Consider the following 27,020-nt stretch of genomic DNA (forward strand, 5'->3'; position numbering starts at 1 on the left):
TGAAAACCTTCTTTCCTTCTGGCATAGGCCAGCCGTAATCTGCACCAGGGCTACACAACGCAGAACACAAAATAATTGCAAAGAGTTACTGGCCAGCCAGTGGGGAGCACGTGGTCAATGACAATGGCTCTCATTGACAAGGCCAAGAGTCATGAAAATTACAGTTATTAGTATTTATACATTGTCAGTGAGCTCAAAGGCACCAGCCTCGAGTTCCAGCACTTGGTGGGCTTCAGTCAGGACAGCTCAAAATAATCCAAGCACAAATCAAGGGTCAAAAGAATCTTAATCTAAGGGGGAACAAAGGGAAACAATTAACTCTGTTCATTAATGATAGAGAGTATAGCCAAAAGTCCAGGAAGTGAAAAGAACCTTTCCTTTGACCTTAGTGGCTCAGACCTCAAGAGGCTGTCAAGACTCACAGCAGGGCTGTTTGCAAAGATGGCATCAAAAACAACTAAAAACCCTCACAACTGCTAAACGTGTGCATGTTTAGGTATGAAAAAAATCCACCTCTCCATGGAAATTTTCCATTCTCATCCAAAACCTGCCACGTAACAAAATCCCCACAGATTTCAAATCAGATATAATCTCCTCACAAGGAACTGTAATTCAGATTTTCCATCTTCCTCTGGGGTTTGAACTTTTCCAGTAGATACCATCTGTGACAGAGCACCACAGCCAAGGACTTGATTGACCATGAAAGGTGGGGAGCTTGAGATATACATGTCAATGTCTCCATCAAGGACACAGCTTTCCCAATAACAAGTTGTTCTAGTTTATTTTAAATACTCCCAAGTTCAATTTTTCATCAGAAACAACTTTTTTTTTTTTTTCCTGTGGCAAATCCTGATATTAATTTTGTTGTTTGTTCCTAGCAGAATTCTTCAGCTTGTCAAACCAGAGGAATTAAATTGCTTTCCATCTTTGATCCCCTGTGACAGAGCTATTTTCCTGGTTTTTATGATGAAAATGCCTGTCTTAGTTTAACCAGTAATCACACTAATCTCAGCCTAGCCCTGCCAGTGATCTCAGCAATGGCCACAGTGGCTTTGGCAGTGTCCCAAGATGATAAGGAGGGACTTTCATCCCCTGCAAATCTTTCACTATCTGTTTAAGGAGCGCATATAAAACCAAAGAACATTCTCATGATGCCTAGCATTTCCCAAACTGAAGTGACAGAAAAAAAGAGTTCAACTTGTCCTGACTTCAGAACCTGCTGGGTAGAAGCTACGGGCTCATCGCAGGGATGGGACAACCTGTGACACGTGCAGTACTACAAACACCTCCAAAATAGGTTTGAGAGTCCAAGAACTGCCTTTTCCTCACTGCTTTCCACGTCTATGATCCTGCTCTGTGGCTCTGGCAGATCCCTCAAGCTAAGCTGAGCATGATGCTTAGCAACTGCAAAAGGAATATAAAGAGGGAAAGCAGCTGGTGGAGACAGCAGGGATGTTGTGAATTACAAATGTTCTTTTCTTTAAGACATGACAGGGAAAATGACAAGATATTCCTCCTAGAAAACTGGCATTTTAAGTGGTGTGCCTGGGGAAGTTTATTCATTAGTTGCCATTAAAGGCGACTAATGAAATGATGAAACCAGGACAATAGCACTGGCACCAGAGTCAAACTCCAGGACAGATCAGATGCTCAGTATGAAAGTGGGTTCCTTCTGCTTTGGCTACAAGAGGTCCAAATTAGAGAATCTCAACCCAAAATACTGTGTTTTACCTCCCATGTATGAATGACAAGCCATGAGTCCTGAATGACCCTTGGCCTGCCAGCAAAAACACCTTTCTGATGCATCAGAATGAATATTCAGGTTGAAATGAAGTGAGCAATGACAGCACCTTGGCATCATTTCTGGTTCATTGCAATATGTTCTACTCCAGTGTCTCAAACCTGGATGTGTACACAGAGTCATGTGAGGAAAGGCAAAACTAATGTGAGAACATGCCCTGCAGCCCTCACCTGAGCCCCTGATCACCCTTCCTTCCTGTGACTAAATGAAGAAAAACTCTCTGAGACAGAAAAGATCACCCTTTAATAGGCTGTAATGCCCTAGCCCATCCAGGATGAGGCAGGATGCAAACTGAAAATGTAATTGCTTTAAGAGCAAGACAGACCCTTCCTGGAGGCAAATCAGCCCTCAGGAGATCTGAATTAACCTCCAAAGTGCCCCTCTTCCCAGGGGCTATACAGGAAACTTTAAAATTACTTGCTTAATGATGGTACTTCAACTAACTCCCTGCATTTCCATGGGTTGAATCAAGGTTTAGCAATTACTTGGAATCCTTAAGCAAAAAGGACTAATTTCATCAAGATTCTTCTCCTAGAGCTCCCTTGTAACTATTGGGACAGCAGAAGAGGTTCATTAAATAAGAGGAGACTGTGCCTCTAAAATAAAAAAAAAAAAAAAAAAAAGGAAAATTAAAAAAAAAAAAGGTGATTTTTTCAGATTGTTGATGTGTGAAGATGTGGAAATGATTCTTCTCCCATATGTGAGATGAATCCTTTGGGATGAGGAGATTCACACCCTGCTCCCTACTGGCTTCACCTGCACAGACTTCAAAGGAAGTGTTGGCAGCTCCTTCCAGTGGAGACATGCAGCTCAACCAGTGGATTCCCAGCCTTATTTCCACTCTTCCAGGACCTTCCTGGGAATGGGAATGGGAATGGGATCCACCAGCCAGAGCAGGCAACAACTGGAATATTTTGTGAGCTGAAATTTTTTAAGATGTGCTGATGACCTTCCCCCTGATTCCTGAGGAGTTACCAGAGAGATGTGTAAAAAGCAAAGACAAGGAAACTTTGACCTCCTTTGGGGGAAGGCTGCCTGCTCACATGGAGGAGCAGGAGAACTCCTGCCTGGTGCCCAAAACCACCCACATGTTTACCACTGATCAGAAAAAACCATTTCTGAAACTGCACACACATTAATTCAAATCCTGCTTCAGACAGGATGGAAGTTTGGAAATTATCCAGATGTTTTATCTCACCTCAGCAGAATGGATTCTCTAGAGAGAAACCCAAAGCTTAGCAACTGAGAAATTCTCATCCCTCTCTTATCTTCTGATGGGCTCAGCCAGCAAGCTGAATCTTGAGAATTTACAAGTGTACATCCCTGACCAGATTAAATATGCCTTGGGAGTATTAAATCAATCAGACTAGTCCAGGCTTGGGTGCAATGTTGTGTATCTATCATGAATCTGGAAAGGTCTTTTTCTTAATTTGCACTTCATTCTGTTTGTTTGTTTGTTTGTTTGTTTGTTTATACCTGTCACTTTGCATCCCCTCCTCTGAGAATGTGAGGATCTGGGTTCACAATTGTAACCAAACAAAATTCAGCCAGACTTAGGCACTGACATGCAGCTGTGGCACACAAAACTCCTGAGACCCCTGGGACCTCAACTTTGTTTCCCTTTTTCTTGCATTATCCATGTTTGCATCTCATTTTCTGCTTCGTGGCAAAATTAGGCATTGATTATGAATAAAGATCTTAACACACCCTCATCAAAAGCATTGTGCTGGCCTAACTCAGTGGGAATCAATTAATCTGGGCAACAAATTACTGAGCATCAAAACCTGAGAGTCCTTCCTTGGTACAAGAAAAGAAACCAGGAGTTCACTTTAGGTGAGGTCTCCAACCCGTTAAGCTGAAAGCTGTGGGACACCCTGACCTCAGCCAAGAGCAAACCCTTTTTCTGCTTGCTCCCATTACCTGGAAAATCTTCTTGGCATGGTAGTCATCCACTTCAATGTTCACTTCTTTCAGGAAGTCTTTGAGCTCTTTCAGGCTCATCTTGTTGTCTTTGTTTTTGTCAGCTTTGCGCAGGCAGGTGTGAATCCAGCTGCAGGGGGATGTAAGGAAACCCTTCCAGGTCAGTGCCTAGCCTGAGCACCTAAATACCTTCTGCTGCACATGGCAGGGGGGAAGTCCTCTTCTAAAGGCTCTGAGCCACCTCTCCAGCTGCTGTAAAATCAGTGTGGGCCCCTGAGCAGCTGCCACCACCTCACCTCCTGCTCCCACAGAGCACAAAGGGGCCTTGGCAGGAGGAAAACGTGCTGTGATACAACTGATGGGGACCTGGGAGAAGCTTTTCACCATCTGGCCAAGGCTGGAGCAGCTCTCTTTACCCTGTAGGAGTTCCTGGCCACAGCCAGAAACAGTTTGATTTCTCTTTTATGACAGAAAGTACATTCTGCTCCAGACGGTTAAAAGGGGATAAAGGAAAGAATGAAAAGAGCTCCCAAGAGAAGCTTGGTAAACTCATTGCCATGGATCTGCTCAATATTCAGTGCGTCATGGTGAACACTGAACTCCAAAAGAATGATCAATAATAGTTTTTGAACTCACCTTCAGCATATTTTAGGGATTTCTACCAATATCTCCTAAGAATTTGTTGTGAGTGGAATCAAAGCAAACTTCATGGGTCTTGCCTTCTTCCCCTGATGAAATGCACAGGGTCTGTTACTGTGCTGTACTATGATAATATTTCATAACAGCTTGGGTTTTAATCACTTTAGTGTATCTGTGCATCAGGAGTAACTGCTATAAGAATGATCTTCTTAATGTGATGTCAGATATTTTGAACTGAGACTTCCATTTTCTTTCAGTCTCTAAAATCATGTTAGACAGTTGAGACACACTGCAGTTTTAAACACCAAAAAACCCCCTGCTTTTTGCATCATGGAACTGTCTGTCTAATTTGTTTTACTGTCAAATAAGAAAGGTCATCCAGAAAAAGATCTACTTTTCAACAGGAAAAAAAATGATCAAAGTAAGAATTTGATCTCCAATAATAATCTTCCATGTCTCACATAGGAAACAATGCTTCCAAATTCCAGAAAAACTTCCAAAAAATGCCCAATCTGAATGTTAATCAGAGTAAAGCTCAGGATCAGCAAAACCAGCTGAGGCATATAGTGCTGTAACATTTAAACTGGGCCTTTCAAAATGACCCCAGAAAAGGGCATTAACAGCCTTAGGGGCTGTAAACATAACCCTGAAACAGTGTTTACCAGAGCTACCCCTGCACTGAAGTATTTCCTAGTGATGGAGATATGTGTAAACTGTTAGTGAGTATTGTTTGTCTCATGGAAAGCTGAACTTTCTGACTTTAAAAATCTTGGCAGGTGCTAAGCAATGACCTCACCCCACATCCGTCTCAGCCTGGTAATATTAATATTCCTCTTCTTTAGACATGGAAACCAAAATAAAGAGAGGCTGCATTTCCCAAGGACACTCCAGAGCCCTGAACCAGGCTCTGATTCTTCCCAGAAAGCCCAGTTTGAGTCATGAAGCTCCCATGAGCAGAGGATGCTGTGCTGGGAGCACCTCACAGCCACCCCAGGGTGCAGAACACCCCCTCCACCAGCTCTGCTCCAGACAGGGTCTGTCAGACTGCCACCAGACTGTCACACTGCCACCCCAGTGCCACCCACTCACACCTGACCCTGCTCCTCAGGTCCCCTTCCCAGCCTTCCCTAAAAACAACAGGCAGGAGGAAAACCCAGCTGTGGTGAGCCAAGAGGAAATCCAGCCTGCCACAGCCAGAGGTGAGCAGTAGGGGTGGATAGAAACTACTCTTTTGTGCATAGAAACTACTGGTTTTGTGCTGACCACTGCAAAAAACCCCACATTTCTTTAAGAGTCTGCATCATTTCCTCTGATAATGGGCACCCAGAGGTCATGCACATACCCAAAGTCCTCTCTGGAAGGCAAAATGTGGGCAGTAAATGCATCTGCAAAAGAGTATGCCCAGGTCCTACCTGTTAATGGAGGATGTTTTTCTCTTAGATGCCTTCCCAGGAGGCTGAGAAATGCAGGAGGGAAATCAGAGAGCCCAGGAAAAGCCCAGGCACACACAGTGGGTCCTCTTGCTGCAAGGGCAAGCAGCAAAGAGAGAAAAAGGAGAGTACAGACAACTGAGATCTCAGTGAATAGCAGCATTCTGAGCCCAAAATACCCAAACTCCCCATCCATCTGCATCCCCTCAGCTTTGGGAGAGCTTGGAGGAGCTGGATGAACAAAACACTCCAACTGGAAGTCCTCTCATCTGGTGCAAACACCATTTTTCAGCCCTGGCTGTGGGTCTTCCTTTCACCTTGTGCCCCTCTGTGGGCCTGAGTGCACTGGGCAGCAGCTGCTCCATTTCTGTGGGAAAGCTTCTCCCATTTTTGTGTGCATCCAGGGAGAGCCTCTGATTTTTAAAGGCTGTGCCAGCTCCAGGGCTACCAGCTTTCTCTCAGTTTCAGTCATCTCTCTTTGGTTTCTATCTGGCAGATATCCCATGAGTGTGCTCAGAACAGAAATGCTGCAGAACTTCTGGTGATTGCTTTCAAACCAGAAGAAAAGCTCACACATAAACCCCAGAACCAAACCAGACAGTGCCACCCTGCTCAAATGAAAAGTCCTCTGTATTTGCTGGTCTAAAGTCTTCCCTGCACACATACCTGCAATATTTGCTAAACTACCCATGCCAGCCTGCTGCAAGGTTGAATCTGAGGTTTATTAAAACAGAACTCTGTATATAAGAACATCAGACATGCTCATCAAGCGTGTGGGAGTTCTATCTGTGTAGGAATACAGGACTGGAAAAATACATAAGGCACTGATTCCAGTCCCTTCTAGCACAGGCAACTCCACTGAATTCCAAACTGAACGAGCCCCATCTCAAACTAGCAGAGTTTTTGCTTTCAATCCTTGTTTTTGAAAACTTGCACATTCCTTACTTGTTTTGCAAGGGGTTTGAGAGGCTGACAACGATACCCTGCAAGGCAATTCTCCAGTCATGGGGGACAGGCAGGGGACACAACACTTCTCATGCCCTGACTCTTCCCCTTCTGTGCTCACAGATGCTGAGAACACTCCTGAGGTTTAAGGAAGATCTGAGCAAGCCCACGCTGCCAAGCAAACCCAGTGAAGGCAGACTAAATTTAAAATCCCAGGCTTTAATTAAACATCATCAAATTTCAAATGAGAAATCATGCTGTTCTGTAATTCCAGGTTACGTTAAATGGCCTGAGACAAGCCCAGATTGGAAGCCAGCACTGCACAGTAATTACTCTTCCAGAAATATGGTTTGCCTACCCACCCTATTTAGCTTCAATTCTGCTTTCCAAAGAGAGAAAGGCACTTTTCCATGCTGGAAATTTACAGCTTTCTTCCTTTGCAAATGTCATTGTTATTTTTCCCCCCTTAAAAAAATCTTTTCTCTTCTTACAGGCAAATTTTTCAGCAATATATTTAACTTGATATGCTCCAGGGACAACTTTCTGTAGCCCAGATTTTCCCCTGAACACTGTGGGGTGGCTGAGGAGTGACCTTACAGCCCAGAGCTTGCAAAACCATCCAAAAAAAAGACACTCACAATGCAGGAGATAAACAGGACATCCCAGGCACAACAGAATTAATGGAGTCTGATTCCTTTAAGTGAACAGCACTGTGAAACAGGGCTGTGAAAATGCTCCTCAGACTTCAGAGAATCCACAGAAGAGTAATGCCTGATGAAAGCTCAGCATTTATGCACCATCTCCTTCTCCATCAGTGCATTATTACCCAGCAGAGAACTCACATGGAGTGAAGACTTAACTGAGGGCAGCATTCCTGGTGCCTTCTCAGATTTGAGCTCCAGCTTTGTGATTTTTCCCAGCTGAGGATTTTCCCCTCCTCTCTGATGTTTGCTGTCAAACAGGCCATGAAGCCCACCCAGCCTTCTCTGCCCAAGAGTGGTATCTCTTTTCCTCTCTGATTGCTGAGTATCTACCTTGGGAAGCTTAAAGGAACCTAATATTTTACCATTACTGTGGCTCTGTCAAATCAGGGTGAAATCAGCCAACAGCTTCAGATGTCAGGGTCAGAGTCTCAGACACACAGGGACTGAAGAAAATCCATCCAAAAAACTGCACCCACAGACATCCTCTCCTTATACACGAGACCTCTGTTTGCAAAGCAGCTTATTGAGTGAAATGCAGCCTCAGGGAGAATTCCCTGTGAATTCAGCAGAGCCAGGATTTCACCCAATAACCAACCCTCTCTCCATTTCATAATGAATTCACTCTCCTTTCCTGCTCTGTGCCTTTTCCTTTCTGCTCTCTGCATTGTCACCAGAGCAACTGCAGATTTTCCAGGGCAAAACTTCCTCCCGTGCTGAGGCTAATAAGGAGTAATTTCACTCAAGTCAGTGGAGCTACCCTGGAGTAAATTTGGCAGTGAGAAGAAGAGAATCAGTTCCCTCTCCTTGTATTACTGAGAAACACGGTAAACAGTGAGGGCTTTTCATGCCTTGCCAAGAAGTGCCTGTCCTGGAGTTTACTGCATTGCAAGTGAAACAGACCCCTGAAGAACACAAAAAAAATAATGATTGTTTTATCTGGAGCTCCATGAAAGAGGGAATTCTTTGCTTAAGGAGCCACATTAAGCCTGACTCCACTCTTGCTGGTATCATTGTAAAACAGGGGGGAAAAGCACTGGAAACCAGGGAGCTTGCCTGGGTGCAAAATCAATGCAAGAGAAAACCCAGAATAGGGAAAAAAGGAGGTTAGTCTACTATCCCCACCCACATGGAAAGACAAGTGCATCTTTGTCCATGATTAATCACTTTATAAGGCAAAGGATACTGTTGGAGTTTCTGTTTCTGGTTCATGGAGTTGCTGTGGGCTATGATTTTCCCAAGGCCAGCAATCCAGTGGTTGGCATCATCCTCTGAGCTCGCAATGAGGTCCAGGTTTTTCCTCTGGTCTTTGAAGATGATGGAAAAGCAGCGATACTCTGGGACATCCTTGGCGTATTTTTCCATCCCTTCTGTTTTATGGCCTGACCTCACATCCCGGATATCTTCAATGGAGACTGTGGAAAGAAAGCAGAGCCTGCTGTCAGCAGGGGTTCAAACAGCCTTATCTCTACTTGGTGAGGGATATTAAAAAATTACTCTTTCTCCTTTTCCTGAAGTCTCTGGAGGTTCCTTTCCTCTCCCCCACTTCCCCAAGCTTTGGTACTAAAGAAAACTCAACTCAAAAGGGCTAGAAAGAGCAAGAAATATCAAAAAGAAAACCTCTTTCTTCATGTTCTTTATTTAATAAAGAAACAGAATATGCCACAGGTGCCATGCTGTGATGTCCTCTTTACGAGACACAAATCATGGCCAAGAGTTTGGTTCCAAGTCCTTGGAGCATCCCTTGACTCATTGCCCCTGAGAATGGGGAGAGTGGAGCTGTGCCTCCCTGTGAACACCACCCCACAGGAAAATCCTAAAAGCACTGAATGGTTGGGGTTGGAAGGGACCTTAAAGACCATCCAGTTCCAAACCCCTGAAATGGACAGAAATGCCTTCCATGAGATCAGGTTGCTCCAAGCCCCATCCAGCTGGCCCTGAACAATTCCAGGGATGAGAAGTCCACAGTCTCTCTGGGCAAAATAAGAAATGACTTCAATAAGAGGAGGGTAAGGAACAAAACTGTCCTTCTTTAGGTGGCAAAAATAGTGAGAAGGTAAAAGTGAAGATCCCATCTGTTCCTCTCAGTCACAGTAGTGCAAATTAAGGAGGCAAAGACCAAAGCTTCAGAGCAGTCTGGTGTCACCCATACTCCATCCTAACCCCTGTCAAGGGTAGAATTTATCCTCCTTGCTGTAAGAAATCAAAACACTGTTTTCAAGATCATCCTTCCCCACTTCCATCTCTGCTCTTCAGCTGGTGGAAATGAGCCCTGAAGTTGCTCCAAGTTTGCAAAATGCACACACAAGGCAATCCAGAAGGAGCAGTGCATGAAGAGACTTTTATTAAACAAATACAAGTAACAGAGACAGCCCTAAAATGCTGTTGAGAGCAATCAGAGCCCTCAAACTGGGCTGAAACTGAGCTCCCAGCAGCACCCACAGCCTCTTTTTGTCTTTCATGGGTCACTTCATACATCCACACAACACTGGCACAGGTTTCCCCGAGCTGTGGATGCCCCATCCCTGGAAGTGTTCAAGGCCTTGTTAGATGGGGCTTGGAGCAACCTGGTCTGGAGCTTTGCTAAAAAGCAGTGCATGAGTATGAAATACCCCCAGAGTTTGGCTGAATAGGAGAAACTTGTCTTTAAGCATCCATTTCACCATTAAAATGCCCAGTTTATTCAAAGTCAACACTGTAGAAAGACCCAACTCAGTATCCACCTGCACATTTTTGGGATTATTCAAAATTCATCAGATGCTCATTAGAGGTTTGAAAACTTTCCTTGTTTTCCCAGAGCAGTCATGATAACGCTCAGCTGCTGGGGGAAAAAAAAACTGCAAAAAAACATCCAAAATTCCAGTCTTCAAAAATCAGTGACTTTCCAAAAGCAACACTTAACATTAGCTTCAAGTTCTCACCAGGTGTTGGGGTGGTCAAACACCCTCCACAGCACTTTGCTGGTTTGGTTCCTATACAAGAACACACCAGGAGCTCCCTGGAGCTGGCAAAGCTCTTCCCTGACAATTATGAGCTGTTATCTCTGTGTGGTCTTTGATTATCACTTTGTAAAGGCCAACAGTTGATCAGCTGAGGGGAGGAAAAGGTTGGGTTGGGATGGGCTGCTGTGGATTTATGTTATCTGGCCAATTTACCTCTGAGTGAAAGTTTATGGGTTTGAGTACTAAAACCAGCTTAAATAGAAAAAAAGGCTGCAATTCCCCCACAGCTGAGCCTTCCTAGTGATCTTGCCCTTTAACCAGGACATTTATCAAATTATAGTGGTTGTGCCTAAGGTGGAACTTCATCTTTAATGTAAAGCATCTTATTATGTTTGGCCAGATTCAGTTCCATCAAAAAGTCTAAAGTTTAGTAAGGTTTCTTTTGTAGCCAGTGGGAAATAAAGCAGCTTTTGGAACACAGCTGTTCTGTCCTATTCAAGCAAAAATTTCAGGGTAAGATAAGTTATACCCTTAACCCATGGCTACAGTGGACCCTTGACCAGAAAGGAAGTGCAAGCTGGGCATCTCATATGCAAACTGTCCTTAAATGTGGGATTCTCCTCCTCTCCAGATCTCCTCTGCTTGTGGCAGTGAAGTGGAAGGATCATCCTGTTATTCCTCCCCACCTGCCAGCTGCTCACCACTGCTTGGCTCACAAGAGTTGCTGTCCTGCAGAATGGCTCCTCAGCCTGCTTGTGCAATCAGTCCCTAAACTTCGGGTTGGCAACAGCCTCCTGTTTCCAAGACCAGAAAATCTGATGTTAAATATTGGAAATTTAGAATGGATTCTTTGGAAACCATTACGTGGCTGCATGAATCCACTGGAAAAGAGAGCTGTGTGGGAGGAAAAAAAAGATTGAAAACCTGTGTCTGGAAGGGCTGCCTTGATCTTTTCAGAGGATGATGGAGATAAAAGACCTCCTCAGTACAGAAAGGGTACAAGGAAGGCTGAAGAGCACGACTGGTGTCTATTGTAGTCACACAAGAGAGAAGGAGAGAAACTATCACCACAGGAACTGTTAAAAAGCAGGGTAAGGAAGGACACTTTTTATAGCTTTCCATAGCTTGGTTGTGTGTACTGTTTTCATCTATCAATAAAAAAGCTGAAGCCAAAGGACTCAGCCCAAGCCATCTGCTAAAGTTATCTCTTTTCTGGAAAATCTTAACCCAGCATGAGTACTTTATCAGCTGCTCCCAGGCAGTGACTGTACTCTATTAGGAGTCCCAAACTGTGTGTTCAGCTGAGCTATCTGCAAGGAGAAATCAAAAATAACTGGGGCACAGAGATGTTTCACAGCAGAGGAACACTCCCAGCAAACAGCCATCAATCACAGCTCCCTGCAGCCTCCCTGCTCCTTCCCCATCACGCCACAGTGGGGAGATAACCACAAGCAGAAGAGAATTTGGAAAGTTTGCATCTACTTCGGAGTGTTTGCGTCTGCTGAAGAGGTGGTTTGTAGAGAGCCCAAAGCACGAGGCACAGCACAAGGAAGCCTGTGTTCCTCCTGACCTCCAGACACCAACTCACACAGGTTACATCCTGGTCAGCCCTCCTGGCTGCTCTGGATGCTGCTCAGACAGACAGAGGCTCCCCACTGACACAGACGTACAGCAGCCTTCCCTGGAGCCAGTGGAATTCCTCCTGTCTGATCTACTCTCAGGGAGATGTTGAGAAATTTCTTTCTAGCCCTCTTTTCAGTTTTCATCACTGGCTCCTGCTCTTGTGCTTCTCCCTTGCTGATTTTCAGCCCAGCACCCTTCTCCTCTTTCACCCCTGGCATCAGCAGGCAGGGATGACTCAGGCCCTCAGGATTCTTTTGACAGCCCATGGTATTTTCAAGCAACCAATCTGTAAATTTTGGGTATCTCTCTTGATTTGGATTTCTCTCTTCATGGCTTTCAAGGAGCTGGGTGTTACATTTGCAAACTCATCTCTTCCTGCAGAAGGAACACCTCTTAAAGGAAATCAGCTGGATGATCTTTAAGGTCCCTTTCAACCCAAGAAACTCTGTGATTCTGGTGTAGAAGAGCCAGAAGGATGAGCCTGACAACATTCCTAATGATGAAAGCACTTGTCAGAGAGGAGCCCTGGCCTCTCCATCTCTTCTCTCATCACTGCTCCACAATTGAAATGTCCAGACCATGCTGGGAGCATGAACAGTAAACTCTTTGCTAATCCTGAGGAATAGAGGGAAAGGAGGCACAAAGGCAGACAACAATCCCTTTGTTTTCCTCCTGCTTGATAGGCCTTTGAGATGAGACATTTTGTCAATAGTATTTGTCAAGAGAGAAAGTAAGAAACTGAACCTGCACCCCCTGCAAACTACTGAGCATGTGAAGGACAAGGACTGGCAGGTGCTTCTCCTTTCTTGTGCCTTTCTTGATGAAGTGGGAGAGGAGGGTCACTGTATGGGCACTGCCAAAACAGCCTCCCTTGAGTTAGTCCAAGAAGAGCTCCTCAGATCCCTTCCTTACCCCACCCCTGTCAGTAGCAGGCTATTTGTGCCATGTGGCACTCTGTCACACTGAATTACTCCATCCCACTCTAACTGGCTCAGTAAGTCACTTCTGTTTACTGTCAAGAAATGCAGATGAGCAACGTGCTCAGCCCTCCAGAGCCTGCACACCATCCTGCACGTCTGCAGAGAGGCCAGGCCCTCACCAGCTGCACCTCAGCTCAGCACCTTGTGAGGAGCAGATGAAAGCTGACCCCAGGACCATCCTGCAGAGACACCCCATGGATTCCACACCACCTGAGTGTGTCCCGTGTGCTGCTCCTTGCTCTGGTTTCACCCCAGGAGGAGCCTCTCAGAATCTCTGCTGCTCAGGGTGACTCTGAGACACGTACAAGCTTCTTTTTCCCCGCCAGCCAGTCGAAGAAGGAGTCAGGACTTTTCTGTTCTCATTCTCAAGGTTGTTTATTTGCTGTTATCTATACCATTCTTTCTCCAACCCACCACAGGTCTGTCCAGCAGGCTGGGTTGAGGCACACTGCCCATCCTTGGGGCGGTGTTATCTTTTTATTCTAAAAACTACCTGTACATTATTTACCATAACTTCCCAATACCTATCACCTATGTTAGACAGTCTGTCTCTACTCTAAACCAATCTAAAAGTGCCAACATCACCCAGAAGATGGAGGCTAGGAAGAAGAAGGAGAAGGACTGGACACGCCCAAATTCCTCCATCTTGGGACCCTGAGCCCCCATTCTAAAAACCCCAAAAACCTATTTATCACCCCGTGATAAATTCACTATCATTCTACTTAAACTGTCATGGCTTGTAATTCTTCATATAAAGGTTGGGAATGGTTTTTTCCAAGGGCTAAAATCGAAGACACAGGGGTCTTGGGCTCTGTGCCAAGGTCCCTGAGCCCCCTGGGCAGGGGCTGGAGCCCTCCAGGGCAGCCAGAGGAATTTCCTGGGTTCTGACAAGAGCTGTTCAGCTGATTTTGCTGTCACCAGAGGTGGCTGATGCTAATGGCCACACACAGCTGGGATCAGGACCTGCAGCTGGGATCAGGACCTTTGTAACCAGCAGGAGCTGGAGCACTGTCAGCCCCCTGGGCTGGGAATACCAAAGGCTATCCATCACCCCCATCCCTGAGGGACACTTTAACACCATGGCTCAGGGTGGGTTCAGCATGAGACCTGCTGTGCTGTGCCCTGTGGCAATGTTCCTCACTCAGGGCTCACCAAACGTGGGGGTGTTCACAGGGGTCCCAGGACGAGGGAAGAGATGAGAATCTTGACTCCATGTTTCAGAAGGATGATTTATTATTTTATGATATATATTATATTAAAATAAAATGATATATTAAAATTATACTGAAAGAATAGAAGAAAGGAATTCATCAGAAGGCTAGTAAGGAATAGAAAGAATGGAATGATAATAAATTCCTGTGACTGCTCACAGCCTCGACACAGGTGGCTGTCATTGGTCATCAAGTAAAAACAATTCCACATGCTGGGTAAACAATTCTCCAGATCACATTCCAAAGCAGCAAAACATGGAGAAGCTGAAGCTTCTCAGCTTCTCAGAAGAAAAGATCCTAATGAAAGGATTTTTCATAAAATATGTCTGTGACAGTGCCCTCCCAGCCGTGCCTGCATTGCTCTTTCATCTCCCTGTGTGTGAATTATGGCAGGTCCCAGCTGCTGATTCCTCATCCATTCCCTTCTCCCCTCCACAGACATGCTCAGCAGGTTGTTCTGACTCGAGATCTGCTGCACAGCAGTCTGCCCTCACTGCTGGTGTGTGTTTACCAGCTGGCAACCAGTGATGCAATGCACATGCAATTTTACAGGTTGTTTGGAAGTACCCTTTCATATAAGGTCTTCACCCAGCCTTTCAGTCTGCCCATCATGACTTGGAGCACTGAAGCAAAGAGAGTGATCTCTATTTACATTCCTTCCACACAACCAGGGCCCTGCAAACTGTTTTGGTGACTGGTTCCTACTTGCCCTGCCATCGCAGCACTGCTAAATTTGGATCTGAGGCTCTCAACACTTCTGCCTTTGCATTTAACATATGCTAGGGAGAATAAGGTCAATATTTGCCAGCCTGTGATGAAAACTGTCCCAGAGATGCCCGCGGTGGCCTGATTGAAAACTCAACCAAAGAAACAGCAGCTCAGCATCTGAAATGATGTGGCTGATGGCTTGAGTGAGTCTGATAAAAACTGATGAGACCCACAGACAGTTTTGTTTTCACAGCTGACAGCTGCCTTGCATAACGCGTTGGCATCAGCAAATATTTTTCCAGGGATAAATACCTGTCTGACCACGAAAGCAATGATTCCTCAAGATACTGCAGAAAGAAGCTGCTGGTGCAGCCAGCTACCTGCTGAGTGCACACAGGTTGCTGAGAGTTTCTGTTGACTTTAGACACTTACCAGGAACAATTTCAAGCTTTTGCTTCGTGACTCCAGCAAACACAAAGCAATATTACATCCTTCCTGTTCTTCTGCAAGCGAGTTCAGGACATTAATTCAATGGAGACAATAATTTATTCTTCTACAAAAGTGGCATGATATGTTCACTGCATGGTATTTTAAGGATATTCATAAATTTCCCAGCAAGCCAAAGCAAAGGAAGTTTTCTGCTGAACACTGGTACTAGGCTATAAACATAAAACTTTTGTACTATGTTTAAACCAAGCAAAAAATATCCTATAACTGTGCCAGAAACCAGAGGAACAGAAGCAAATGCTGTGCATTTTTACTAGGGAGACTAACTAATCATCAGACCAAAAGATCTATTTAATGAGTTTAAGTAATAATACAGTCATCACTTGCAACACTCAGCAGTCCAACCGAGTTTAGCTCACCTCCCAAAACCGATTATTTTAATCAAAAAAACAGAAAAAGAAATAATCCAACAACAGAAGTTCTTACGTAAAGCTTTTGGCCAGAAAGGGAAACATTTCATCTCCGACTCCTGACGTTCTCTCCTGACTTCACTGCTCGTGACTCAACAACACAGCCCCAGTGAATCATCCCTGCTCCAGTGTGTGAAGCTTTTCAGGGCTGTCATGGAAAACATCACCTCCCTGAGCCTCCAGGAGAGACTCAGTGCAGGAGGTACCAAAGCACCACCTCTGGGGCCCCACTGCAGCACCCCCAAACTCAACAGACTCATTCAGCCTTTTGCTTCTGCCTTTGAACACTCTGTTTCTCCACCAGCTGCTCAAAAGGATGATTCACTGGAAAGTTTTCAACCATTCCCACAAATCCCCAAGTTGAGAGAGTTTTTAAAGGGATTGAGTCTGGCTTAAGTGAGCTCACACTAGGGATTACAGCTGGTTTAAGAAAATACTTTCAAAAATCAATTTCACTGAAAGCAGCAAATGCCTTTTTGCTCCTTTTTTTTTTTTTTTTTTCACCTACATGAGATCTGATATTTGACCACAGCTAAATTAGACAGTGCTGTGACAGGTTGCTGCTCTGCCTCCTTTGGCTCTCCTCCCTCACACCACAGTGGTACTCAGCACTGAACTGCTCAGAATGAACTGTTTTCCAGCTCCCTCACATAAATCTTTTCTTTGCCCCCAAACTGTTAATCCAGCCACTTTAACTCTGTTTCTGGAGGCCAGGGAGAAAGCCCTGTGAAAGCCTCTTGGGCCAAAGAAGCATCCACCCTCCCATGGCCCTACACATCAGCTGGGATAAGGAGAGCAGCAGGGTGTTTGTGGGTCTGGTTGTAGCTCAGGCATAGGAAGGAGCAACCTTCCTGGTGAAAAATGGATTTTTAAAGGTGCTTCTGAGCAGCCCTTGGTGCCCAGCACTCCTGTGTTTCTGCTGGAGGCAACCAGAGAGTACACACAGGGCAGGACATGCTTGCTGGAAAACTGGCTTAAGATTCTTCAAGGGCTTTCAGGGGGGAAAAAATAATTACCCTGGGGCCTAAATGGAACATACTGAAAAATAAGGAATTATTGACAATAAGGAAAAAATTGATTATTCTACCAGATCAGAAACCATTTTGGAAGGACAGCTTATCCCCAAAGCCCTGTTTGGGGGGGTGCAGCTATGAAGACAGCATCTAATTTAAATTCCCGGTGGTTTAAAATAAGGACAAAAGAGGAAGGTACTGCTTATACCTCATGTATCTGATCCAGGCAACATCTGTTCCTGTCACAACCCTGATAAGTGGGGTTTTTTGAACTTCAAACATCTGAGATTCTCCTGTCTAACCCTGGCAGTCCCCAGTTTTATCTACTGGACTTCATCACACAATGGTTTACAAACAGCTTTTCCACATGGTCATAAGAATAACAACAGGAACAACAAGAAATTATCCAAACAAAAAAACCCATAACCCTTAGATTACCCAGACTTCCCTTCTCTGAGGAGCATCTGTTGCTGTCAGCAATGCTGCAGATAAGATTAAACCTGCTGTGAAACCTCCCAGTTTCCACTCTGATCATCCTTTTTTCCATCCTGAAAAGGGAATTTATCTGCAGCTTTGGAAAGGCTTCGTCCTGGAGAGCAAAGTCAGTGTTTGTGAGCAAGGACGGGTGAACCTCTGCAGAGGCTCACCCTGATTTTGGGTCTCAAATCATGACCCTGCACTCCTCCTCTGCTGTGACAGCCTTCACTGGACCAAGGGAGAAGGCAGAGGGGGTGACAGAGCCTGTCAGAGGCCACAACATGAGCCAGGGGTAACCCACTCTGCACCTGGACCCAGAGCAGCCTGCTGAAGTTAAAAGCTCTAGAATGAAACTCAAACACAGCAATCACTCTGAAAACTCATAATGGAAGGTCTCAGAGGATCAGCAAAAGAGAAAGGCAAGGAGAAACATGAGCAGAAGTTTGAGGGAAGTGATTTTGTCCCTCTCCTCTGCTCTCATGATACACCACCTGCAGTACTGCAGCTCCAGGGCCTCCAAGGATGTGAATCTGCTGGAGCAAGACCAGAGGAAGCCACAAAGCTGCTCCAAGGGCTGGAGCCCTCTGCTCTGGGGACAGGCTGGGAGAGCTGGGGAAGCTCCAGGGAGACATCAGAGCTCCTCCCAGTACCTACAGGGGCTTCAAGAGATCTGGGGAAGGACTTCTGTCAAAGGCCTGGAGTGATGGGACACAGGGGAATGGCTCCACACTGCCAGAAGGCAGGTTTAGATTAGCTACAAAGCACTGATTCCTCACAGTCAGGGTGCTGAGGCCCTGGCACAGGCTGCCCACAGAAACCATGGCTGCCCCGTCCCTGGAAATGGTCAGGTCCCTTCCAACCCAAACCATTCTATGATTTTATGGAAATGGACCTCTGATGTTATGGGCTGGGACTTGGCAGGAGTCAGCACTCATCTCTCTCATTCACTTCTAGGCTCAGGTGTGTGCAGAGCACTTGCAGGTGTCCCTCCAGCCCTGCCAAGAGCCTGGCACCACAAGTGCAGGCACAGGCTCACATCCTCCCAGGAGTGTGCAGGGGCTCACACCCTCCCAGGAGTGTGCAGGGGCTCACACCCTCCCAGGAGTGTGCAGGGGCTCACACCCTCCCAGGAGTGTGCAGGGGCTCACACCCTCCCAGGAACATGTGGGACACTGCCTGGCCACCTCCCACAGCCACATGAGTGCAAACCCAAAGCAGTCTGGCCAGAGCCTGGCCTAGCTTGCCTTCCCAGAGCTGCAAGGACAAGCTCTGCCTCTACTGACTTGACTCCATTGCTGTTATCCTGATGACAAAAAAATTAAAAAAAAAAAAAAAACAAGAAGAAACCTTTCTCTGGGAAAGGTGTGCCTGCTGCACGGGGTGTCAAGGAGCAGGCAGGTGCTGTGAGCCATCAGGTGACATTTCTCCATCTCCAGGTGTCACTGAGGACACCCCCAGGCACAGCAGGTTCTCTTGCCCACTGTGGCACTGCCTGTCTCCAGCAGTGGGGCAGTGCTGGCTGTGCTCAGCTACCAAAGTGTACCAGGAGTGCTGTAAATCCACACCCACACAGACACAGCCCCAGCCTGTGTCCAGAGCCTGTGGGAACCCAGGAAATTCCTCTGGCTGCCCTGGAGGACACGAGACCCTGGCAGGGGGCTCAGGGACCTTGGCACAGAGCCCAAGACCCCTGTGCCATTGATTTAGCCCTTGGAAAAAACAATTACCAACCTTGTATGAAGGATTACAAGCCATGACAGTTTAAGTAGAATGATAGTGAATTTATCATGGGGTGAAAAAACAGATTTTTGGGGTTTTTACAATGGGGGTTCAGGGGGCAAGATGGAGGAATTGGGGCATGTCCAGCCTTTCTCCTTCTTCTTCTTGGGCTCCATCTTCTGGGTGATGTTGGCACTTTTAGATTGGTTTAGAGTAGAAGCTCACTGTCTAACACAGGTGATAGGTATTGGGAAGTGATTGTAAATATTGTACAGGTAGTTTTTAGTATAAAAAGATAACACTGCCTGGGGCAGGCAGAGTGGCTCTGTCTGTCTTGCTGAGCAGACCTCAGCAGGTCAGGAGAAAGAGTTTTATAGATAAGAAACAATAAACAGCCTTGAGACTGAGAACTGAAGAGCTCTGACTCCTTCTTCGAGCACTGGGCTGGAAAAAGAGACTTTCTAACACATCTTAAATCACTGCGACCAGAGAGAGATCCCAAGAAGAGCCCAGCTCAAAGGATTTATCTCACACTTCTTTATAAAACAGTCCCAGCTACAGCCCTTCTCCATGCCAGCTCCACAGCCATGGATCCACCAGGGCTCCTGCAGGCAAACATCAGGGTACCTGGAGCCACAGCCCAAGGATCCTTCCCATTCACTTCCAAGGACTGGGTGGGGTCAGGACTGTTGCTGTAGGGGCTCTCAGACCCCATAATTTGGAAACTGCTGGCTCAGAGCACAGGAAAGGGAGCTCTGAAAGTCATTCTTCTCAACTCACACCTTTATTTGATTTAGAGAGAGATATATTAGCAAGATAAATTACATAGAGAAATATAGATATTATGTGGGAAAGGACTTTGGCTCTATATAGGACAGAGCTCAGCAGAGCAGGGAGCAAACATTCACTGAGGACTTTGTGTTTGCTGTTGTTATGATGGGTGATTGCCCTGGCAGACCTGAAGAGCCCAGCTGAGCTCAGGACCCCACCAGGCTGAGACCCAAACACGCAGGAGGGGACAGCCCAAAGCCTCAGGAGAGATCTCACTGCAGCCTTCCCCTTTTATAAAAAAGGAGCCACGGGCACTTTTTACAAGGGCAGATAGTGATGGACAAGGGGGAGCTGTCTTAAACTAAAAAGGAGAGATTTAGATGAGATGTTAGAATGAAATGCTTTACTCAGAGTGTGACAAGACACTGGAACTGGTTGCTCAGGGAAGCTGTGGATGCCCCATTCCTGGAAGTGTCCATGGCCAGGCTGGATGGGGCTTGGAGCAACGTGGTCCAGGTTTTCCTGCCCATGGCAGGGAGTTGGAACTCCCTGATCCACAATCTTTAATGTCTCTTTATGATTCTATGATTCAAAGCCTTTTACAGTTAGAGGGAAGAGAAAGAAAATGTGTGGAGAAGGATGGACAAAGAGATTAAACGAGGTGCCCAAGGTCATGTGAGAAAACTCTGGTTACAAACCAAACATATTTTACCCTGCTACTTTACTCCTCCTACTGCAAATCTTATCATTGCTTGTGGGAGGAAGGGAGGTACTTTGAAAGACCCACCCTTCATTTAGTTAATTGTGATCATTACCAAAAAAACCTGTGTAATTAACACATTTCAACATGCCATAGAACATCTTCCATGTTACTAATTTATCTCCTGGATTTACAACACCACAATGATTAGTGAAATAAGAGAGGAAAAAAAAAGTCAGAAAATATGGAGAAATGTGTCAGAAAAATATGGAATGAGAAGAAAAAAAAAGATATAAACAGACACACCCTGTCTGATTCCATTTTGACTGCACAATTGGGTTCAACTAGGGTCCCAATTATGGTGCCAAGCTGGGTGCTGCTGGAACAGAATGGTTCTTCCTGTGACATATAATGGTGATTGTAGTATCTGGACTTTTTATAATAGGGCAGATCCTGGGTTTCCAAGATAAGGATGAGAATAGGCTGTCCTTCCCAGAGACATCTCCTGTCAGCCCTTGGATTTCCACATCTCTGCAGTTCCCTTGTGAGGGAAACTGAAAAAAAAATTGAAATACCAGTTTTTCCCTGGGGCTGCAGGCAGGAAAGGAGCAGCAGCCACACACCACACCACAAGTGCTCACACTGAGCATTAGGGCTCAGACACCTGAGTGACCTGAACAATGTGGGGAGGAAACAAGGCAGGCAGGGCTGCTGAGACCAGCAGAGCCCACCCCACAACCATCTGAGGCAGCAGCTCCTGAGCTTGGGCAATGTGGCCATTCCTGACATGGCAGATTCCTCCTGGCTGTCCCAGAGGTGACAGCATCACTCAGTGTGTGTGTGTGTCACAGGAGGAATGAAGGACCTGCTCTCATTGCTCCTGTGGCTGTTCCAGTTGTGGGTTTCTCTGGGTCTTGATTGAAGGCACTTGAGACAGTAGTTCATGTTTGGAGATGTTTATTATTTCTTATCAGTAAAACAGTCTCACTGCTGTGAGTTTGGCAGCTTTTCATTAGAAGGCACAAAATGGCCAACAATCTCTTGTTCCAAGGTCCTTTAAGACCAAACTATCCAATTAAGAACTGACACCTGGATTATTTTCCCTTTGAGCCCAATCACTGATCCCACAGAGCTGCAATGGGGACTTTTCTGCCCAATTACAAAATGCCACCCAAACCCATGGAGAAGGAGGAAGAAGAAGCATGGAGCAGAAACCCAGGGTGACACCCTGTGCCCTCCATCTGCTTCCATCCACAACACACTAAAAATCCCAAAAACCTCAATTTCTCACCCAGTGACACACCTACACTGCTCTCTATAATCTATTTCACACTTTTGTGGGTTCCAGTCTATCTTGAAGTCTGGGGAACTTTCTCCATGAATGAGGGTCAAAGTCAGTGCTGCCCTGGGGGTCAGGGCACCCCAGAGCAGACACAGAAACATTCCCAGTGCCCTGGGTTTCTACATGCTCCAAACCCTCCCTCCACACCACATAATGGTCCTGGGTTGACCCCAGGCACCTCTGAGAAAGCAAACTTTACTCACAGATCTGTGACTCTGGGGATCTCAGCATCTTCTTTGACTCCTGCCATATGGTTTTGCAGTCCTCCTGGAGCTTATAGAACCGCTCCTTTCTCCAGGAGCTTGACTTCACTTTTAGCAGCTGGCTGCCTTTCAGGAGGAACTTCAGGTCCTTGTCATCTTTGAGGCCTGTGGAGAAACAGAAGTGGGAATGTTTTAAGAGACAGCTCAAGAAATGATGCTCAAAAGAGTTTTCCCTTCCACAGGGGCAGCCAGGTCTGGGGAGGAGAGCAGAGCAGAGAGACTCAGAAATCCTCCATGGGTTCATGGTCACTTCATGATCACAAAAGAGGCTGAAGCCTTGTGTGCTTCTCAGATTGAGTCTGAATACTTTGTAATTCTCAGGTGTTTTACAAAGGTAAAACACTTCCAGCAAATACTGTTAGGATGCAAAAAACTACAACAAAACCAACAACAGAGAAGTAAAAGCAGAAAAAGGAAAATTGCATAACTTGTAACTGGAATGCTGTCAGGAACTTTCAAGTGATTTCAAATCTCTTCTGCAACAAAATTTCCTTTGTGGAAACAGGAATACACAAAGATATCTCTCATCCTCTGGCAAGCAGTGCCTTCCTATCCATGTGGGAATTCTGCAGATCAGATGAAGCTTAGGAGAAGGAAGTTTGGTGACAAGCAGCAACAGATCAGTAAGACAGCAGGAAGGAGCAGCCAGGATCTCCTCATTGCTCAACCATCCAAAGGGTCTTTGTCTTTCTTACACTACAAGGCCAATGTAATGTCAAGTAATAACAACCAAACCTTCTGGTTGTGGGAACTTCAGATTTCACAACTTAGCCTAGATTTAGGAAGGCACTTAAGACATCTAGAGAGGAAACAGGCACCTACTGAGAACAGATTTGGCATTCTACATGGTTTTGAGTGTCCCAGCAGTGCATGACTTCCACATAGCTAAATACCTTGGAGAATCTGTCCCTCAAACCAACCATTAATTACAAATCTGAAGCACGCAGACTGAAAAGGGAGAGAGCATGAAACACCAGAAACACATCCTGGGCTTTCAGTAATAGGCACCTTGCAGCTCTGTGGCACTGCATGAAAGGCTGGCTCAGAGCTGCTGAAGCAGCATTTCACTCTGCAGAGCTGACCATGCACATCCCAACTCAGAGGAAACTTCTCTTACCTTACCCTGACAGTGCAGGGAGCCACTTGGCCACCTGCAGCCACCTGCCACTCAATTCCAGGGACATTCCTCAGTGTTACACAAACACAATGTGGAGTCTCACAAATAACATTTTTTCAGTGCAGTGTTCCCTGTGACATTGGGCTGGTTCTTTGGGAGACACAGCTGCTTTGATCACTGGCTTTTAAACAAGGCAAGACAAGGAACTACCAGGCATCACTTCAGGCCTGCTTGGAAAACCAAACCCTGAGATTCAAGTGGCCAAATTCCCAGTCTCTTGACATTCCATACAGGAAGCTGAAGTGCCAGGTGCTGCAAAGCACCAGTGTGGGTCATGGAGGCAGCAGCAAAACACAGCACTGTGAGTTTGTAACTGGGATACACTGGCCTAAAGAGAGCATTTTAGGCTGCCAAAGCCTGAGATTTACATCAGAGATAAATATATGGGGTATCCAGTGTCCACTGTTTGAGCAGCTCACAGCATTTATTGGTTTTGCAGAGCTCAAGGAATATGCCCAGAGCTAAGCCAGGCTGAAACATCCAGACTTGAAAGCATCAGAGTAGAAGCTTGAGAACCTGCAAAGGTGGCTTTGGCCTCTCTCTTTCCTCAAAGTTAAAACAGACATCTCATTAATTGTCTTTCCTGCTACAGCACTGCTTGGCTCCCCAGCTCATGAGTGGTCTGGAGGTTCCTGAGAGGGGAACTTGAATGCTTCCCCCTCCAAAAACCTCAGAAAAAAAAAAAATTAATGGAAAAAAAGTAATGTCTCCTGCAAAGCACAGAAGGGTGACAAGGTGAGGCCAGCTAAGGGACCTGGGACAGCATTCCAGGGGCTGATGAGAGGCCAGATCATCTGGAGGAAGGACACACACAGCAGCTTCACAGGTTCTTGGTCTCCTGAGCTGGCTTCTGCTCTAAGGCAAAGGTGCACAGACTGCAGCCTCACTTACATCCCTGGGCTCCCCTCAAGGTTCCTGGAGAGGAAACCAACTTCTCCCTTCTCCCTATTCACCCACCTTTCTATTCTGGCTCCCAGCTCAATTTTTTCTTTTTCTTCAGATACCAACCACTCTCAGTCATTACAGGACTAGGAGGAGGACAAGTCATCCTGGGGTGGCATGACAAGGAGGGCAGGAAACCCATCAAATCCTTTGGATGCTGATGTTTGTAAGTGTGGAATGAGGAATCCATTTAACTAGGGCATGTTTTGCTCCTGTGTGCAGCATCTGTAACGTGTCCTGCTACCAGGACATCCCAAACAGCTGCACCAATGTAATAAAGACAAATCTGGATGGGCACAGGTGGTGGCCAAGGGCAGATTCCTCTCCTCCAGGCTTGAACCACAGAGTTCAGACACAAGCTGGAGCTCAGAGCCCTTCATCCTGTTCAGCAGGACAGCCCAGGCAGTGCAACAGTGTCAAAACAGTGTCAAAAGTTCTTCCCCAGTGCTTCAGGCTCTGCCTCCTATGCCCAAGCAAGCACTGGCACTGACTCTTTCCTTGGGTGAGTCACTTAACTTCTGTGTTCCTACCTGCTTTTTGTTAGTCCATAGTGCAGCATAAGACACTCTGATCTGCTGATACCACAAACACACCCTGATGTGTCAGTGGGACATTACTCTCAGCTGGTTATTTGAACTGCTTTCCAGCAAAAAAAAAAAAAGAAAAAAACCCACCTTTTCCCACCAGAAACCTGAAGATTTCTTCCTAGCAACCCCGTGGGGAATCGTGGAATGGTTTGGGTTGGAATGAAGCTTACAGGTCATCCCATTCCACCCCCCTGCCATGGGCAGGGACACTTCCCCTAGACCAGACTGCTCAAAGCCTGAAGCTGAGGAGGTTTGTGGTCCAAAGCTCCATCTCACAGCAATGAAAATCAGACTCATACACATTGTACACATACATCATGTAAAAGTTAAAAACCACTGTGCAGCAGGACAAGGATATTGACTCCCAACTATATAACAACATTAATTAGCATGAGAAGCACAATCACTGTACTGAAATAGACATGCAAATCCTGCCTGAAGCATGTGGCAAGACTGTGTCTTGCTTAGCATCCTCTGTAAAATACCAAATACACACTTAGCATGCAAAATTAGAGAGTGCCTTTCAAGGGTCAGGACCCCCCTACTTGCAAAACATCAATCACACACTTTCTGAACAGAATATTTTCAGCACACAGTGATGTTCAGAGCGAAAATCATGTTTGGCCAAGGTAGGAGTGCCTTGAGCACACACAGCACCACAATAACCATCGTGTTGATACACTGCACTAGGAAGCTCCAGCCACTGAGATATCAGAAATGTTAACCTTTGGCTTATCTATCTCAGGTTTACAGCAAGCAGGAAGCCCAATAAAACAATAGCTGTCATGGTAGGAGCCAGGCTTTGAGCTCACTGAGGAGCTCCTTAGGATGGCAGTGACAATCTGTATTGTTGCACTGTTCTCACAAATCTGCTGATCTGATAGAAATTAATTACAGTCGCTATAAAACAAGTCTCCTCCTGCCTGCTCCCCCCCTGCCACCTGCTTACAGACCAGGTTTAACTCAGGTTTGCTGGTTTAAAAGGCCAGAAAGCCCTTCTTACAAAATCTACGGAACTCGGGTGAGTAAATGGCTATTTCCCACTTCCAACCACCCTGTGTATCCCACTTGCATCCACCCGGGCTGTGCCTCCAGAGAGCAGGAACCAGCAATGAGTTCACAGCCAGGCACACAAGTTATGAAACTCCCCGGGTTTCCTCTTTCATCGGCAGCCTCTGCGTGCTTCCCTGGGCTCTTACAGCAACAGGCAGCACCACCGGGCAGGGCTAAAGCCGGGCAGGAGAATGGCACTGCCCTCCCCAAACACCCTCAACCAGAGGCAGTGCAGAAACCCGGCAAGAGATTTGGGAACGGAGCCTCTGCCCGCGTTCTTTGATGCCTCCAACGAAGCTGTTCGCACATCTGGCGTGTGATTACAAGCGAACGAAAGGAAACCTCGGGAATTGAAAAAGAACGCTGGAGTTTAGGGCGGAGCACTGAACTGCGCAGGGAAAAGAGAAGGGAAGCGGCTGCCGGGTGTGCCCACGCTGTCCCTGTCCCTTACCCAGCCTGATGCCGTTCAGCGCGGCCACTCTGCGGCTCTGCTCCAGCAGGATGTTCTCCTGGGACGCGGTGCGCTTGGGCTGCCTCCGGATGCACTGCATGATCCAGCCTGGGGCTCGGCGGCCGTCGGGAGGGCTGGGGGGCCGTGCCACCCCTGCGGGGGTCGCTGCTCATCCAGGAGCTGCGGCGGTGTCACACGGGGCTCCAAGGAGCGGCCAGCGGGACAGCGGCAGCTCAGGCAGGCAGGGGAGGGCAGAGTCCGGCTGGGGGTGGGACCGTGCTGAGTCTCTCCTCCTGCTTCGCACGCTGGATGCAAACTCAAGCCGAGGAGCCTGCCGGCAGCTGCCCAGGTAGAAGGAACGAGTTTTCCACCAGTGGGATTTTACGCATCTTTTCCAGAGGCTGGCGGAGTCGCGGGTATTGTTTGTGGCTCCTAATCAGTGCCTTGGGCTTGTCAGCGTGTGCTGCCCGCAGCGAGCCTGGCTCCACCTTTCTCTTCTGAGCAGAGCTGCTCCCGCTGACCGGCACTGAACACAGCGCCCAAAACACCTCCTAGCCAAGGCAGATGGGACCCAAACGATGCTCGGAAACTGAGTTTGAATCCTCTTCCTTTTCCACTAACTGAAGAGTGTTTTCCTAAGAGTGCGGAGAGCGCTTCTCTGCCACCGATTTCCTGTGTGTGACTTGGGTGAGTCACTGACCCCACATT

The 27,020-nt window shown here is 46.6% G+C and overlaps 1 protein-coding gene across 2 annotated transcripts in view; it reads right to left on the minus strand.

The window, feature by feature from the left end:
- The window catches only part of PLCD1 (phospholipase C delta 1), a 55,923-nt gene that overhangs the window by 21,351 nt on the left and 7,552 nt on the right, over positions 1-27,020 (minus strand). Inside the window, exons 1-4 of one of the 2 annotated variants that reach the window (XM_054632754.2) lie at positions 26,313-26,819; positions 22,043-22,207; positions 8,623-8,851; positions 3,722-3,851 (exon numbers count right to left, since the gene is read on the minus strand). In XM_054632754.2, coding sequence (XP_054488729.1) covers positions 3,722-3,851; positions 8,623-8,851; positions 22,043-22,207; positions 26,313-26,412 — 624 coding nt within the window. In that variant the 5' untranslated portion in view covers positions 26,413-26,819. Of the gene's footprint in view, positions 1-3,721; positions 3,852-8,622; positions 8,852-22,042; positions 22,208-26,312; positions 26,820-27,020 lie in introns of those variants that run through there. The other variant, XM_077187419.1, reaches the window with a different exon arrangement.

Source organism: Agelaius phoeniceus, chromosome 1 (assembly GCF_051311805.1).
Source record: "Agelaius phoeniceus isolate bAgePho1 chromosome 1, bAgePho1.hap1, whole genome shotgun sequence".
Lineage (NCBI taxonomy): Eukaryota > Metazoa > Chordata > Aves > Passeriformes > Icteridae > Agelaius > Agelaius phoeniceus.